At 44.0% G+C, this 17,191-nt stretch overlaps 1 protein-coding gene and 1 pseudogene across 1 annotated transcript in view; one reads left to right on the top strand and one right to left on the bottom strand.

Moving 5' to 3' along the window:
- Positions 1-17,191, top strand: part of LOC126213518 (procollagen-lysine,2-oxoglutarate 5-dioxygenase) — a 516,340-nt gene that overhangs the window by 201,999 nt on the left and 297,150 nt on the right. Inside the window, exon 6 of the mRNA XM_049941348.1 lies at positions 11,073-11,272. Within this exon, the coding sequence (XP_049797305.1) occupies positions 11,073-11,272 (200 nt within the window). The remainder of the gene's footprint in view (positions 1-11,072; positions 11,273-17,191) is intronic.
- LOC126214013 (5S ribosomal RNA) lies at positions 382-499 on the bottom strand (annotated as a pseudogene).

Raw genomic sequence — 17,191 nt, 5'->3', positions numbered from 1 at the left:
GCTCTGCCTGACTGACCAACATATATACCTTTTCAAACTGTCTGCCTGTGATTTTATACACACTTCTCAGTGTCAGGGGTTGCAGTTTGTCTTTACTATTGAATAAAAAATTTTGATGTGCTATTGGTATTATAAAATGCAGGAAGAATGTCCCCAATTTGGAACTGGGTTTATAAAAAGCACACCGTCTACAGGCCACAAGTGGCCCATCAGGACCATCCGACCGCCGTGTCATCCTCATATTAGGATGCGGATAGGAGGGGCTTGTGGTGAGAACACCGCTCTCCCGGTCATTATGATGGTTTTCTTTGACCGCTGCCGCTACTATTCGGTCGAGTAGCTCCTCAGTTGGCATTACGAGGCTGAGTGCACCCTGAAAAATGGCAACAGCGCATGGTGGCCTGGATGGTCACCCATCCAAGTGCCGACCACGCCCGACAGCGCTTAACTTCGGTGATCTGATGGGAACCGGTGTATCCACTGCTGCAAGGCTGTTGCCTAACTGGGTTTATAGGCAATGTGAAAATAATAGATTCGATTATCGATTTTCAAGCCATCTCCCCTATAATATGAACTTTCAGTTTAAAAGCATCCAATAAAATTTATACCATCTATAATGCCCATGCCCCTACTAATTTTCTAACAAAGACTAGGAAACAAGTGGAAAACTAAAAAAGAAACCAAAGTGCAATAAACGAAAGAGGAACTTTGATCCCCACCAATTAATTAGAAATGATAAACATAGAGAAGTCACACAAGACATAAAACTGACAGATAATTTAGAAGAACTGGTTCAAATTCTCAGGCAATAAGCAGAAAATTTAGCCCCATTGAATCCACGTAAAAGACATGTCTGGTGGAGCTCAGAATGTGACAAAATTCATGAAGAAAGACATCATGCATGGTTAAAATTTAAAAATGCAAAACAGAAGAAAATGCAACCAACCTCAAAAATATGAGGGTAAATGTTCACACAAATTATCAGGCAAACCAAGAGACAATCACAGAAAGATCTAATCGACTCAATAGAAGAAAATTGCCACAAAACCAATTCCAGAGACTTTTACAAAATGTTTGGAAGACAATTACAAAAATTTGCCCCTCCCATGTTAATGCTGAAAAGGGAAGATGGAAAAATGGCACATAATGACAAGGAAAATGCCAAAATCTTGGCAAAAGCATTTAGTAAACTTTTGAATTGTGAAGATCCCCAGGAACTTTTAGCAGTTAATACAGACACACCCATCAAGACTCCACCTGATCTCATAAATCCTCAAACAATCCAAGAGGTGGAAATGGCAGAGAGATGAAAAATTATAAGGCATGCAGAGAAGACCAAGTTTTTGCAGCAATGTGGAAATATGCCAGTGATACAGTTCGAACATCCTTACACATAGCCCTAACAAAAGTCTGGATAACAGAACAGTTTCCCGGACATTGAACCACCCACTCCACTAAAAAGGAGAAATAGACAGAAAATTGGTCTTGGAATAGCCTTTGAAAAAACAGTCATCGTGTTAACTGACTCAGCACTCATAAACAAAATTGCCATAGGAAACCAAGAAATCAAAGTTGTAGATAAATTTAAATATCTGGGAGAAATCATAACATATAACCTCAATGAAAAGCCAACATGGCATAACAGAATAAACTAATTGACTAGAGCACAACATATCACCGAGGACACCTTAAAAAAAAAAAAAAAAAAAAAAAAAAAAAAAAAAAAAAAAAAAAAAGAGGGGGGGGGAGCTGTCAATGGAAACAAAATTAAAACACTACAAAAGAGCCACTCAACCCGAAATAACATACACAAGTGAAAACCATCTTCAAAACAACTAACAGTGCACAAATAGACAAAATACTCAAAATAGAGAGAAGAATCATCAGAACGTGCATCAACAAATTGTACCAGAAAGATGGACACTGGAGAGTAGCTACAAATGAAACAGACCACGAGGAAATAGAACGGTAATGAGTACAAACAGGAAGAAATGCATTTCGTTTTTCAGACATCTAATCAGAACACCACAGAACAGGATCATCAGGAGAATAATACAAAAATTGTGGAATAGTAAGTGCAACAATAAGTGGATTACTGAACTCAAGGCAGATATGGATGAGCTACAGATTACATTGGAAGACCTTAGAAACAAAACTGACAAAATCAGGAAACTCACAGACAAACAAACCAGACTGCAAACGAGAATCAACAAACAGACAATAGGAAGGGTAATTTCCGGTGATGAAAGAAGGATGAGATCCGAGAAATGAAGTACTACTGGGCTGACAGGAAACTGGAAAGTTCTTTGTATAAAGTTGGCTAGAGAGGTCAAATGAAGGCCATAAAATGCAGGTCTGTAGTTGTGAAACAAAAAGTTTTGCAAGATTATCTGAAATGTTGCCAATAAATGGAATTTTGCACCAGGCAGATTGCTGTTAGCCATTGTACAGAAGAACTGTCATTTTACTATTTTTCTTTTTTTGTAGTACAGTATCGATCACCCACCAGGTTAGCGGAGAGCACTAATGCATCGCTTCCCGGACTCGGGTAGGCGCGCCGACCTCAAATCGGATCCGCCCTGCAGAATAACGACAGAGGGTGGTGTGCCGGACAGCCCGGATGTGGTTTTTAGGCAGTTTTCCACATTGTTGTTGTTGTTGTTAAGGTCTTCAGTCCTGAGACTGGTTTGATGCAGCTCTCCATGCTACTCTATCCTGTGCAAGCTTCTTCATCTCCCAGTACCTACTGCAACCTACATCCTTCTGAATCTGCTTAGTGTATTCATCTCTTGGTCTCCCTCTACGATTTTTACCCTCCACACTGCCCTCCAATGCTAAATTTGTGATCCCTTGATGCCTCAAAACATGTTCTACCAACCGGTTCCTTCTTCTCGTCAAGTTGTGCCACAAACTCCTCTTCTCCCCAATTCTATTCAATACCTCCTCATTAGTTACGTGATCTACCCACCTTATCTTCAGCATTCTTCTGTAGCACCACATTTCGAAAGCTTCTATTCTCTTCTTGTCCAAACTGGTTATCGTCCATGTTTCACTTCCATACATGGCTACACTCCATACAAATACTTTCAGAAATGACTTCCTGACACTTAAATCTGTACTCGATGTTAACAAATTTCTCTTCTTCAGAAATGCGTTCCTTGCCATTGCCAGTCTACATTTTATATCTTCTCTACTTCGACCATCATCAGTTATTTTGCTCCCCAAATAGCAAAACTCCTTTACTACTTTAAGTGTCTCATTTCCTAATCTAATTCCCTCAGCATCACCCGATTTAATTTGACTACATTCCATTATCCTCGTTTTGCTTTTGTTGATGTTCATCTTATATCCTCCTTTCAAGACACTGTCCAATCCGTTCAACTGCTCTTCCAAGTCCTTTGCTGTCTCTGACAGAATTAAAATGTCATCGGCACATGCCACATTCCACTAGGTTAATACCGGGCTGGTCCCCACGTCCCGCCTCAGTTGCACGGCTCGCAGACATCTACACACATTCACACTCTTCCGTGGATTACACTAGTTGCAGACAGTTGGGGTACACTGACTCTGTCCCGAGGGGTACGGGGTGGTGACAGGAAGGGCATCCGGCCAAACCTGATTATCCGTGCCAACCCTGTGTAACCGCAGGAATCAGCCACAAGCAAGAGGTACAATAGTATCAGTCGGGGCAGAGCTACAGCCATTGCTGGAAGCCATATGTTTGATGGTTTGTAATTCTTTTTGAAAGACTGATTCAGATAATGGAAGAGATACCAGGAATTCACATGGAAAGCTGTATGTTTGTGACTGTGTGGATTCTGGGAGCTGGCAGGGATTGCCATCTCTGTTGCAACGGTTTTTCTGCAAATGCTGAATAAGTTTCACCTTGTGCTAATATCTATATTGTGGTCCATAAAATTTATAGAAGAGCCTCTCAACTCCACTGTAAACATAATTATCCTGTGTTATGAGTTTACATGTAGTAATAATGTTTGTAAGTGTCTAGTGGTTCTGGCCTACAAACAGAGCACATTATCCACATATCTGAACCCCCACTCATTTTTGCAATACAATAGCTCTTTCAAAATCGTTTTGATATGTGGAATACAGTGGAACCTATATATATTACATTTTTTGAGGGACCCAATAATTGTGAATGCTGTATAGAGGAAAACACTATGAAAGAGGAAGACTTCCAATTGATAATTATGCACTCCTGGAAATGGAAAAAAGAACACATTGACACCGGTGTGTCAGACCCACCATACTTGCTCCGGACACTGCGAGAGGGCTGTACAAGCAATGATCACACGCACGGCACAGCGGACACACCAGGAACCGCGGTGTTGGCCGTCGAATGGCGCTAGCTGCGCAGCATTTGTGCACCGCCGCCGTCAGTGTCAGCCAGTTTGCCGTGGCATACGGAGCTCCATCGCAGTCTTTAACACTGGTAGCATGCCGCGACAGCGTGGACGTGAACCGTATGTGCAGTTGACGGACTTTGAGCGAGGGCGTATAGTGGGCATGCGGGAGGCCGGGTGGACGTACCACCGAATTGCTCAACACGTGGGGCGTGAGGTCTCCACAGTACATCGATGTTGTCGCCAGTGGTCGACGGAAGGTGCACGTGCCCGTCGACCTGGGACCGGACCGCAGTGACGCACGGATGCACGCCAAGACCGTAGGATCCTACGCAGTGCCGTAGGGGACCGCACCGCCACTTCCCAGCAAATTAGGGACACTGTTGCTCCTGGGGTATCGGCGAGGACCATTCGCAACCGTCTCCATGAAGCTGGGCTACGGTCCCGCACACCGTTAGGCCGTCTTCCGCTCACGCCCCAACATCGTGCAGCCCGCCTCCAGTGGTGTCGCGACAGGCGTGAATCGAGGGACGAATGGAGACGTGTCGTCTTCAGCGATGATAGTCGCTTCTGCCTTGGTGCCAATGATGGTCGTATGCGTGTTTGGTGCCGTGCAGGTGAGCGCCACAATCAGGACTGCATACGACCGAGGCACACAGGGCCAACACCCGGCATCATGGTGTGGCCGTACACCACTGGTGATCGTCGAGGGGACACTGAATAGTGCACGGTACATCCAAACCATCATCGAACCCATCGTTCTACCATTCCTAGACCGGCAAGGGAACTTGCTGTTCCAACAGGACAATGCACGTCCGCATGTATCCTGTGCCACCCGACGTGCTCTAGAAGGTGTAAGTCAACTACCCTGGCCAGCAAGATCTCCGGATCTGTCCCCCATTGAGCATGTTTGGGACTGGACGAAGCGTCGTCTCACGCGGTCTGCACGTCCAGCACGAACGCTGGTCCAACTGAGGCGCCAGGTGGAAATGGCATGGCAAGCCGTTCCACAGGACTACATCCAGCATCTCTACGATCGTCTCCATGGGAGAATAACAGCCTGCATTGCTGCGAAAGGTGGATATACACTGTACTAGTGCCGACATTGTGCATGCTCTGTTGCTTGTGTCTATGTGCCTGTGGTTCTGTCAGTGTGATCATGTGATGTATCTGACCCCAGGAATGTGTCAATAAAGTTTCCCCTTCCTGAGACAATGAATTCACGGTGTTCTTATTTCAATTTCCAGGAGTGTATAACTTACGACAAATTTTATTGAGGATATGGTACATAAAGATGCAGTAAATTGTACAAATTAAAAATAATTAGCTCCAAAAAATTGCTTTAATAGTTAAATTGTAAAATGCATCTTAAGTCAAATTTTAACAAAAATCCGTGAAGTGGCCTAGCTTTAACGTCATATTGCTAGGATTTTTTGAAGTAATCAGTTTGCTTCCTATTTCTTCTGGATTGAATCAGAACCATTTCTTGTTCTACATGAGGAAGTTGTGTTAACTGCTGTGTGCTCAGCTTTATGGGCCATAATAAACCTCCTGAATGTTTCAAATCCTTCAGCTGCTTTAGCATATGGAGGCACTTCTGTCTCACTATCAACTTCATTTTCACTTCCATTTTCATTGCTTCTCTCAGGAGTCAATTCTTCAACACTCAGCACTCCTGTGATGGCCACATCATCTAAAGTCACAAAATCCTATTGCTTACTTGTGCTTTACTCCAATTCACTGCACTGCAGTAGAGTCACCGTTGTTTTCACTACAGATGTACACTGTTTGCTCACACTAAACACAATAAAACGGTGCCAACGCGGCAGATGGCAAGTGTGACACGTGTCACATCTCACGTGACTCTCTCTGATGTGTGACTCGTGCCGAGCACAGCCTTTCGGGGTCGCTGCGAATCCACAGAGGGGAAAACAGTGCGTCTAAATCCACTGGCTTAAATGTTACAAAGAGGGAAATATTTATTAGGTTTCCAAAATTATGACAAAAATATGAACGGTGCATGGAGGAAACCGTGGTATTGGGGAAGCATAGTGCAGACAAAAGTTTAGCATTGCGTACAAGTTGCTACAAAAAAAAAAAAAAAAAAAAAAAAAAAAAAAAAAAAAAATCAGAAAATTTTATTGTAGCAGTCAAACCAGTAGCAGTAAGACATTCTACCACTAAATGTCTCGAGGTACACGTCTTAGCTATTGCTGCACAAAGTTGCGTCATCTTTGGCAAATGCAGTTGTGAGGTGTAGTGGTGCTTGTCAGGATGTGTGTGACTGTTTCTGCAAATTGTGAAATGGATTACATGAAGGGGCAATGGATTTGCAATAAATCCTGTTTCAAGTTGAAGAAAATTGCAGTTGAAGTCCACCACATGCTGACAAAGGCACTTGGTGAGAGTGCACTGAGTCGAGCAAGAACATTTGAGTGATTGGAGCACTTTAAGGAATGCCGACAATCTGTGGAAGATGACAAACAGTCCGGTCAACTGCCAACGTGCACAACACTGATAATAATCGCAAAAGTGCACGATGTATGTCACAGAGACTGGAGGCAGACAATTCACAGTGTTTGTGAGAGATTTAGGCTGTTGTACAGTACGAATTCTAGCCATTAAACTGACCATTAGATGAATTGCAAGGAAGTTTGTCCCTCAGCCTCTCAGCACTGACCAACGAAACTGTAGGATTCAGACGTGCAGTGAGCTGCAACAAAGAGTTTGACAGTGTCCAAAATTGTTACCCAGAGTCATAACAGGTGATTATTCTAGGTTAACAATGAAAAATTCCATTTTCCCTGAGACCAAAAAAGTTCGGCAAGTTTGCGGCGACGTGAAGTCGGTGCTGATCAGTTTTTTTGACGTAAGAGAAATAGTGCGTAAGGAGTTTGATGCACCTGGTCAGACTGTGAATAGCCAGTTTTACTGCAAGGTTTTGAGGCTACTGATCGAAGATGTTTGGACCAAATGGCCAGAGTTGTGGAATAAGAAAGACCGGTCGGTGCGCCGTGAAACTCCACCCCCACACATCTCCCTTGTTGTGAGGCGTTGCTGGCCAAAAACAACATGGCAATGACTCCCAACTTCCATACGCACCAGACCTAGCACTGTGCGACTTCTGCCTGTTCTCGAAGATTAAAATCACATTGCAAGGGTGACGTTTTGGCTCAATTGAAGACATCCGAGTGGAATTGCCACAGCTCTTGAACGCCCTTTACTCTGCGCACTTCCAGCAGTGCTTCCAAAAATGGGAATAATTCTGAGTTTCTTGCATACGTGCCTGAGGTGACTACTTTGAAGCTGACGGAGGACATTAGGACATAAGTATAGTTTCATGGTGTTAACAGTGAAATTCTTTAATGTTTTGGACACCACCTTGTATATGGCCTCTCGGTTGGGATCGGAAAATATGGACGTAACATAGAGGAAAACATTATACGGAGGAACGTTATAAAGATGTTTCAGTGTATAATCATTTGAATGTGAAATAATTAATTTTTATGAGCCTCGATTTATATGAATTTATTTTTATGTAAATATACCAGAGAAGGAATGTAGCTACTCACCATATAGCGGAGATGCTGAGTCACAATAGGCACAGCAAAAAGATTCACGCAACTTGCACACACGTCTGCAGTCTCAGAGAGCTCAAACTACACTGCGAGCAGCAGCACCAGTGCGTGATGGGAGTGGCAACTGGGTGGGGGTAAGGAGGAGGCTGGGGCGGGGAGGGGGAGGGATAGTATGGTGGGAGTGGTGGACAGTAAAGTGTTGCAGTTTAGACGGAGGGCAGGACAGAAGGTGCGGAGGGGGGAGGGGGTAAGTAGCGGAAAGGAGAGAAATAAAAATAAATTAAAAGACGGGGTGTGGCGGTGAAATGACAGCTGTGTAGTGCTGGAATGGGTACAGGGAGGGGGCTGGATGGGTGAGGACAGTGACTAACGAAGGTTGAGGCCAGGAGGGTTACGGGAACTGGAGCAACTTAATTACATTCTCCACCATGGTTTCGACTACCTCTTGTCGTGTCCTGAAATGAGAAATGTCCTGCCCACAATCCTTCCCACCCCTCCTACCGTGGTATTCCGCCGTCCACCGAACCTACACAATATACTCGTCCGTCCTTACACGACCCCTGCTCCCAGTCCCTTACCTCATGTCTCATACCTCTGTAATAGACCTAGATGCAAGACCTGTCCCACACATCCTCCTACCACCACCTTCTCCAGTCCGGTCATTAACATCACCTATCCCATCAAATGCAGGCTACTTGTGAAACCAGTCATGTGATTTACAAGCTAAGCTGCAACCTCTCTGTAGCCACGACAACCGACAAGCTGTCTGTCCGCACGAACGACCACCGACAAACTGTGGCCGAAAAACAAGTGTACCACCCTGTTGCTGAACACGCTGCCAAACACGATACCTCTCATCTCGATGACTGCTTCACAGCCCGTGCCGTACAGATCCTTCCCACCAACACCAGCTCTTCTGAATTGTGCAGGTGGGAACTTTCCCTGCAATACATCCTACATTCCTGTAACCCTCCTGGCCTCAACCTTCGTTAGTCGCTGTCCTCACCCATCCGGCCCCCTCCCTGTTCCCATTCCAGCACTACACAGCCATCATTTCACCGCCACACTCAGTCTTTTATTTTCTCTCCTTTCCACTACTTACCCCCTCCCCCCTCTGCACCTTCTCTCCTGCCCTCCGTCTAAACTGCAACACTTGACTCTCCGCCACCCCCAACATACTATCCCTCCCCCTCCACGCCCCAGCCTCCTTCCTTATCCCCACCCAGTCGCCACTCCCATCATGCACTGGTGCTGCTGCTCGCAGTGTAGTTTGAGCCCTCTGAGACTGCAGATGTGTGTGTGCAAGTTGCGTGTGCATGTGTGTACTGCTGACAAAGGCCTTAATGGCCGAAAGCTGTGATTGTGGGTATCTTTTTGTTGTGCCCATCGCGACTCGGCATCTCCACTATATGGTGAGTAGCAACTTTCCTTTTCTGGTATTGTTACATTCCATCCTGGATTTTCCATTGTTTGATTGTATTTTTATGTAAACAAAGATACCGATACCTGCAATTATCGAAGGATTCCTAGTGTATCAGTTGATCGATTACATTACTAACCGTTGTACTCGCTTCTGCCATCGATGTAAACCTCGACTTGTCGTGTGTCACCGAAGTTGCTCCTTCACGATGTGGTGTACAGGAGGCAGTGTGCGATAGAGATGGGCAAAACTGTTCTTTTCAGAGATCGGATCCGAACTGTTCACTCCCTGAAATGAACTAGGTCTTTTTCATGACTCACCACTCATTCACAATAGAAAATAAATGGAAGGCACATTGCCCTTTAAACTTGGTTTATTCCAGTACTATACCTGTATTTTGATCTTATTTGATCCTATTTTGAAGTAACACAGATAATGAGTAAGAATTTTGTATTGTTTATTGAAATTTCCACGATATGACAAAGTTTTTGATTATCGATTTATTTTGCACTATCATGGTTTTTTGGGTGATCGGAAAACGTTGTAACTTGAGATTTACATTAACAATGTATTTGGCTATAATGTATTAAAATTTCATTAACCTCGTACAAATACATCGCAAGCCATATATTTTTAAAGTGAACATTTTCTTCCGAAGACGCCCAAAATCGCAAAATCCGTACTACAATTAGAAAAAAAATATAAATTTGACTGTAAGACCAAAGTGCTGCATATAGCCTTATGCAGAATAAAACAAGGAAAATATTGGTGTATCACATTTTGCGATACGTCTATTGGTTCGCTCGTAATTAAAGTGTAAATTCGAGTGTCCATAATAAAAAATCCTATAGTAAGAGGAGTCGTCAGGAACCTCATCTGATCAGTTTAAACAAATAAAAATAAAATAAAAACAAATGATGTATACGTAACATAATTATGTAATATACATATCGGTATTAGTACGAAGAACAATATCCAGTAGAGACGAGCTCCGATGCAGAGGCGCTGAGTCAAGCAGGTCGAGCCGCGAGCTGTATTACTGCGCGAGCTGAGACCGCAGAGACCAGAGTGACACCTGAGTTGCTTTGCTCAACGCTGGCTAGAGTCGAGAACGGTGGGGTGAGCGTTGAGCGGGCGAGTTCCGAGGGTGGGGGGAGCGGTGAGCGGCCACCACTCACCCGCTCCGAGACAAATCGTCCGTTCTCTTGCGAGCAGGTTGTTGCAAGTAGTTCTTATGTTCTCCGCTAGGAGGCTCTCTGTCCTGTTGCTCGCATCAACTGCCCAGAGGGCAGGACGTGCGACTGAAACAATCGCCGACGGAGTGCGGTGCTAAGATGCGCCAGACACTGCACGCGGCAGAGGAAGCACAGAGACGGCACGGCATATGTGAAACACAAAATCCAATGGGGCACTGCACAATGCAGGCAGCCAAGGTAGAAGCAGGGCAGAGGCGGGCGCTGGCTGTGCTGTGTGGCGCGCAGCGTGCTCTGACCAGCAGAGGCCCCGCTGATATGCTCTCTCTCTCTCTCTCTCTCTCTCTCTCTCTCTCTCTCTGCTGTGGGAAACGTTTGGAGCTACCGTTCTTTTTTTCTGAATCACTGATTGTTCACTCCTTTGAAAGATTCAACTCTATAAAACAGTTCAGGAGCGGATCCCCCATCTCTAGTGTGCGAACAAGCGAGTTTTCTGAACGTGGCCGTTGTGACCCCACAGGAGACGTGGAGCTGAGGTTCAAGGGCCACCGGTCGTACCTGCAGAACACGGCTTACAACACGGTGCCGCTGGTGGTGCACGGGAACGGCCGCAGCAAGGTGCTGCTCAACACGCTGGGCAACTACCTGGCAGGTGCCTGGCATCCCGAAGAGGGCTGCGTCGCCTGCTGGGACGACACCCTGTCTCTGGATGGAAAGAAGGTGAGTTGTGACCAGTACACAGGATTTGAGCCACTCTCAGTTCTTATTTGTTTTTCCTTGTCTCGAGCACACAGATCAGTCCCCTACCTGCATATCCTGTCAACTCCTCAGAGCCTCACAGTTTGGCGTCTCACGAGGGACCGCACCTACATGTCATCACAGATTTTGTGGGAAATAATTGGTATATACGGAATGAAAGTGTATACAGAAATGAAAGTGACAGAAGAGGGAACTCAAGATTGCTCAGTGCTTAGAAAAGATAGCACTCTTGGTGTGGGTTAGGCAGGGCACAAGTCATTTACGTTTGCATAGCTTACACATGAGGTTGGTGCAGTGCAATGAGTATAGAATGATACTGTGAGAGTTGTGTGCTTATTTTATTTGACATTACGTAGACTGCATATAAACTGAAATAATGCTCATTATACAGGGTGGTTCATAAAGAAAGAACATTGCAGTTGTTTGCTACAGACAAACTGTGAAAGGCAGAAACCATTGTGCACGTCACTGGATCTGGATAGAGGGAAGTTGAAAGTTCTGTGTTCACACAGACATTATACCACACCCTCAACATGAGCACCACGCATTGCTCGAGAAACATTGAAACGGTAGTCCATTCCATTCCACCCTCAAATCAACATATCCCCGTTCATTGAATCGACAGCTTCACCAGTTTGATTTTTCAGATCTCTAAGGGAAGCTGCAATAGGTGCGACGAAGACTCGGTCATTTGTGTACCCCCACAGAAAGAAATTGTAAGGTGTAAGGTCTGGCAGGCCAAAAGCGATGAATAAGGTTGTGTAGTCGACCTCTTCGAATCTAGTGTTGTGGGATGGTCTCGTTAAATAAACGCCACACCTCGAGGTGAAATTGAGGCGGGGCACCGCCGTGCATAAAAATGAAATCGTTCTAATCTCCGTATAGTTCAGGAAACAACCAGTTTTGCAGCACGTTCAGGTATGAAGTTCCTGACGAAGTTTCCTCCGCAAAAAAGAAAGTTCCATTGACTTTGTGAACATAAATGACACAAAACGCATTCATTTTCAATGAATCTGATGTTCATGACGGTGCCAGGTTTTTGTGACCGCCAAATTATTACATTATGGTGGCTTAGTTTACCTGATAGACAAAATGTTAGTTCATTTGGAAAGCTGTGCTGTTGGGAAAACGTGTCCTCTACCGTATCCTTTAGTAATGAAGTGTAAAATTTGTACCTTCCGTACGGTTGTCGACACGCAATTGCTGCATTAACAGCAACTTGTAGGGCTTCATATGCAAGCGTCATTTCAGAACACGCCACACCATTGTTTTAGGGAGCTGAAGCCCCTGGAGTGGCTGTCTTGTGGACTTTGAGGGGTCTCCGTATGATCCCATCTCGGATACTCTCAACATTTTCGTGAGCTTTTCCTTTGTGTCCACAACTAATTTCCAAACACTTGAAATCTGTTATTTCTTTTTTGAATCACCCTGTATTGTGTTTGTTAATATTTTCATAAAAGGCATGAAAAGGAAGGGCAAAGGAAAATTTGGGATTGCAAATAAATTGCAGGGAAGGTGTTGTGAAATACAGTGCCCATGAGGGCTCTGCAAATATCTTTCTGAGAACTGATTGCAATTAAAGTACACAGGACCTTTTGTTGTGTGCAATTTGCTACCAAACTGTCCATTGAGAGAGAACCGTTTAGGAATGTAAACCATGTATTGAAAAATGTGTTTTTTAAAATGTGTGCAGGATGTCGAGAAAATTACTGCTTCCTGTTTTTATGATGAATATCGCCCTAGAATTTGTATATTGTCAACTGTAAATAAAAATATTTCATTTTATGTAAGAAGTTCTCATCTAGGCATTGTAATCACTTCCTGGATATTTATTTAGAACCTCAAATTTTTCTTCGCCTTTCATTTTCATGCGTTTTCTGAAAACACTAATAAATACAACATACTGAGCATTGTTTCAGTTTATTTGCAGTATGAGTAACACAAAAATTAATGATAAAAAATGTTTCTGCATACAGTCTTGTCTACATTAACCGTTCTGCACCAGCTGCTGCCTGAAAACTGTGCTAACACAAATGGCTCGTGTCTCACCCAACCTGCGCCAAAAATGCAATTTTTTTTAAATTTTTTAATCCCCCCCCAATAAACCCAGCCATCAGCAGCTCCCTCTGCTGTCACTTTAATACCTGGCTGACCCCAGCATATACCAATTATTTGAATACTGAAGCTGTTTTCAGGGATTGTGCAATTGATGTACATTATTCAGTTAATACAGTGAAATATCTCTTCCCATATTTCGTAACACTGTAAAGAATACGATAACCAGGACCAGTTTCACATTCACACATCTTATACACACCACTATCTCCGTACGTAAGCTTAAGAACAACGTCTTAGTGCTGTGGCAGTCTAATCAGTGAACACAGTAATGGGATTAGACAGTAGTAGAATAATAAAAGTATCAGTGCACTTGATAATGTTTTGAATAAAATCGAGTCATTGAAAGAATGAAACCAAATCCAGTAATTAAATCGGAACTGTTCATAGAACTGTTTCTGTGGATAGTTTGCACATACACTGTGTGATCAAAACTATCCGGACACAGCCAACAACATATGTTTTTGATATTAGGTGCATTGTGCTGCCACCTACTGCCAGGTACTCCATATCAGCAGCCTCGGTAGTCATTAGACATCATGAGAGAGCAGAATGGGGTGCTCCATAGAACACAAGATTTGCACACTCCTAAACATCCCTAGGTCCACTGTTCCCGATGTGATAGTGAAGTGGAAATGTGAAGAGACACGTACAGCACAAAAGCGTACAGGCCGACTTCATTTGTTGACTGACAGAGACCGCTGACATTGAAGAGGGTCGTAATGTGTAATAGGCAGACATCTATCCAGACCACCACGCAGGAATTCCAAAGTGTATCAGGATCCACTGCAGATACTATGACAGTTAGACAGGAGCGATGATTGAACAGTGGAAAAATGTTGTGTGGAGTGACGACTCAAGGTACACCATGTGGCGATCCGATGGCAGGGTGTGGGTATGGCAAATGCCCGGTGAACGTCATCTGCCAGCGTGTGTAGTGCCAACAGTAAAATTTGGAGGCTGTGGTGTTACGGTGTGGTCATGTTTTTCACGGAGGGGGCTTGCACCCCTTGTTGTTTTGCGTGGCACTATCACAGCGCAGGCCTACATTGATGTTTTAAGCACCTTCTTGCATCCCACTGTTGAAGAGAAATTCGGGGATGGCGACTGCATCTTTCAACACGATCGAGCGCCTGTCCATTATGGACGGCCTGTGGCAGGATCGAGCGCCTGTCCATTATGGACGGCCTGTGGCAGAGTGGTTACACGAAAATAACACCCCTGTAGTGGACTGGCCTGCACAGAGTCCTGACCTGAATTCTATAGAACACCTTTGGGATGTTTTGGAACTCCAACTTCGTCCCAGGCCTTACCGACTGACATCGATACTTCTCCTCAGTGCAGCACTCCATGAAGAATGGGCTGCCATTCCCCAAGAAATCTTCCAGTAGCTGATTGAACGTATGCCTGCGAGAGTGTGCGCTGTCATCAAGGGTAAGGGTGCGCCAACACCGTACTGAATTCCAGCATTACTGATGGAGGGCGCCACAAACTTGTGAATCATTTTCAGCCAGGTGTGCGGATACTTTTGATCACATAGTGTATGTGTTGCTGATTTACTCTCTCAACTGCGAGCCTCTCAAAGCTGTTAACGTGTTCACCTATGTGACTTTCACACAGGTGTTACACTGTTACTTGCCAGTCATGTTGTTGTTGTTGTGGTCTTCAGTCCTGAGACTGGTTTGATGCAGCTCTCCGCGCTACTCTATCCTGTGCAAGCTTCTTCATCTCCCAGTACTTACTGCAACCTACATCCTTCTGAATCTGCTTAGTGTAGTCATCTCTTGGTCTCCCTCTACAATTTTTACCCTCCACGCTGCCCTCCAATACTAAATTGGTGATCCCTCGATGCCTCAGAACATGTCCTACAAACCGGTCCCTTCTTATTGTCAAGTTGTGCCACAAACTTCTCTTCTCCCCAATCCTATTCAATACCTCCTCATTAGTTATGTGATCTACCCATCTAATCTCCAGCATTCTTCTGTAGCACCACATTTCGAAAGCTTCTATTCTCTTCTTGTCCAAACTATTTATCGTCCATGTTTCACTTCCATACACAGCTAAACTCCATACAAATACTTTCAGAAACGTCTTCCTGATACTTAAATCTATACTCGATGTTAACAAATTTCTCTTCTTCAGAGATGCTTTCCTTGCCATTGGCAGTCTACATTTTATATCCTCTCTAATTCGACCATCATCAGTTATTTTGCTCCCCAAATAGCAAAACTCCTTTACTACTTTAAGTCTCTCATTTCCTAATCTAATTCTGTCAGCATCACCTGACTTAATTCGACTACATTCCATTATCCTCATTTTGCTTTTGTTGATGTTCATTTTATATCCTCCTTTCAAGACACTGTCCATTCCGTTCACCTGCTCTTCCAAGTCCTTTGCTGTCTCTGACAGAATTACAATGTCATCGGCGAACCTCAAAGTTTTTATTTCTTCTCCATGGATTTTAATTCCTACTCCGAATTTTTCTTTTGTTTCCTTTACTGCTTGCTCAATATACACATTGAATAGTATCAGGAAGAATCTACAACCCTCCCTTCCCAACCACTGCTTCCCTTTCATGCCCCTCGACTCTTATAACTGCCATCTGGTTTCTGTACAAATTGTAAATAGCCTTTTGCTCCCTGTATTTTACCCCTGTCACCTTCAGAATTTGAAAGAGAGTATTCCAGTCAACATTGTCAAAAGCTTTCTTCAAGTCTACAAATGCTAGAAACATAGGTTTGCCTTTCCTTAATCTTTCTTCTAAGATAAGTCGTAGGGTCAGTATTGCCTCACGTGTTCCAATATTTCTACGGAATCCAAACTGATCTTCCCCGAGGTCGGCTTCTACCAGGTTTTCCATTCATCTGTAAAGAATTCGTGTTAGTATTTTGCACCCGTGGCTTATTAAACTGATAGTTCGGTTTCACATCTGTCAACACCTGCTTTCTTTGGGATTGGAATTATTATATTCTTCTTGAAGTCTGAGGGTATTTCGCCTGTCTCATACATCTTGCTCACCAGATGGTAGAGTTTTGTCATGACTGGCTCACCCAAGGCCGTCAGTAGTTCTAATGGAATGTTGTCTACTCCCGGGGCCTTGTTTCGACTCAGGTCTTTCAGTGCTCTGTCAAACTCTTCACGCAGTATCTTATCTCCCATTTCGTCTTCATCCGCATCCTCTTCCATTTCCATAATATTGTCCTCAAGTACATCGCCCTTGTATAAACCCTCTATATACTCCTTCCACCTTTCTGCCTTCCCTTCTTTGCTTAGAACTGGGTTTCCATCTGAGCTCTTGATATTCATACAAGTGGTTCTCTTCTCTCCAAAGGTCTCTTTAATTTTCCTGTAGGCAGTATCTATCTTAACCCTAGTGAGATAAGCTTCTACATCCTTACATTTGTCCTCTAGCCATCCCTGCTTAGCCATTTTGCACTTCCTGTCGATATCATTTTTGAGACGTTTGTATTCCTTTTTGCCTGCTTAATTTACTGCATTTTTATATTTTCTCCTTTCATCAATTAAGGTCAATATTTCTTCTGTTACCCAAGGATTTCTATTAGCCCTCGTCTTTTTACCTACTTGATCGTCTGCTGCCTTCACTACTACATCCCTCAGAGCTACCCATTCTTCTTCTACTGTATTTCTTTCCCCCATTCCTGTCAATTGTTCCCTTATGCTCTCCCTGAAACTCTCTAGAACCTCTGGTTCTTTCAGTTTATCCAGGTCCCATCTCCTTAAATTCCCACCTTTTTGCAGTTTCTT

Source organism: Schistocerca nitens, chromosome 11, assembly GCF_023898315.1.
Source record: "Schistocerca nitens isolate TAMUIC-IGC-003100 chromosome 11, iqSchNite1.1, whole genome shotgun sequence".
Taxonomy (NCBI): domain Eukaryota; kingdom Metazoa; phylum Arthropoda; class Insecta; order Orthoptera; family Acrididae; genus Schistocerca; species Schistocerca nitens.
Note: the sequence above shows the minus strand (reverse complement) of the source record. Positions and strands in the feature narration are given on the sequence as shown.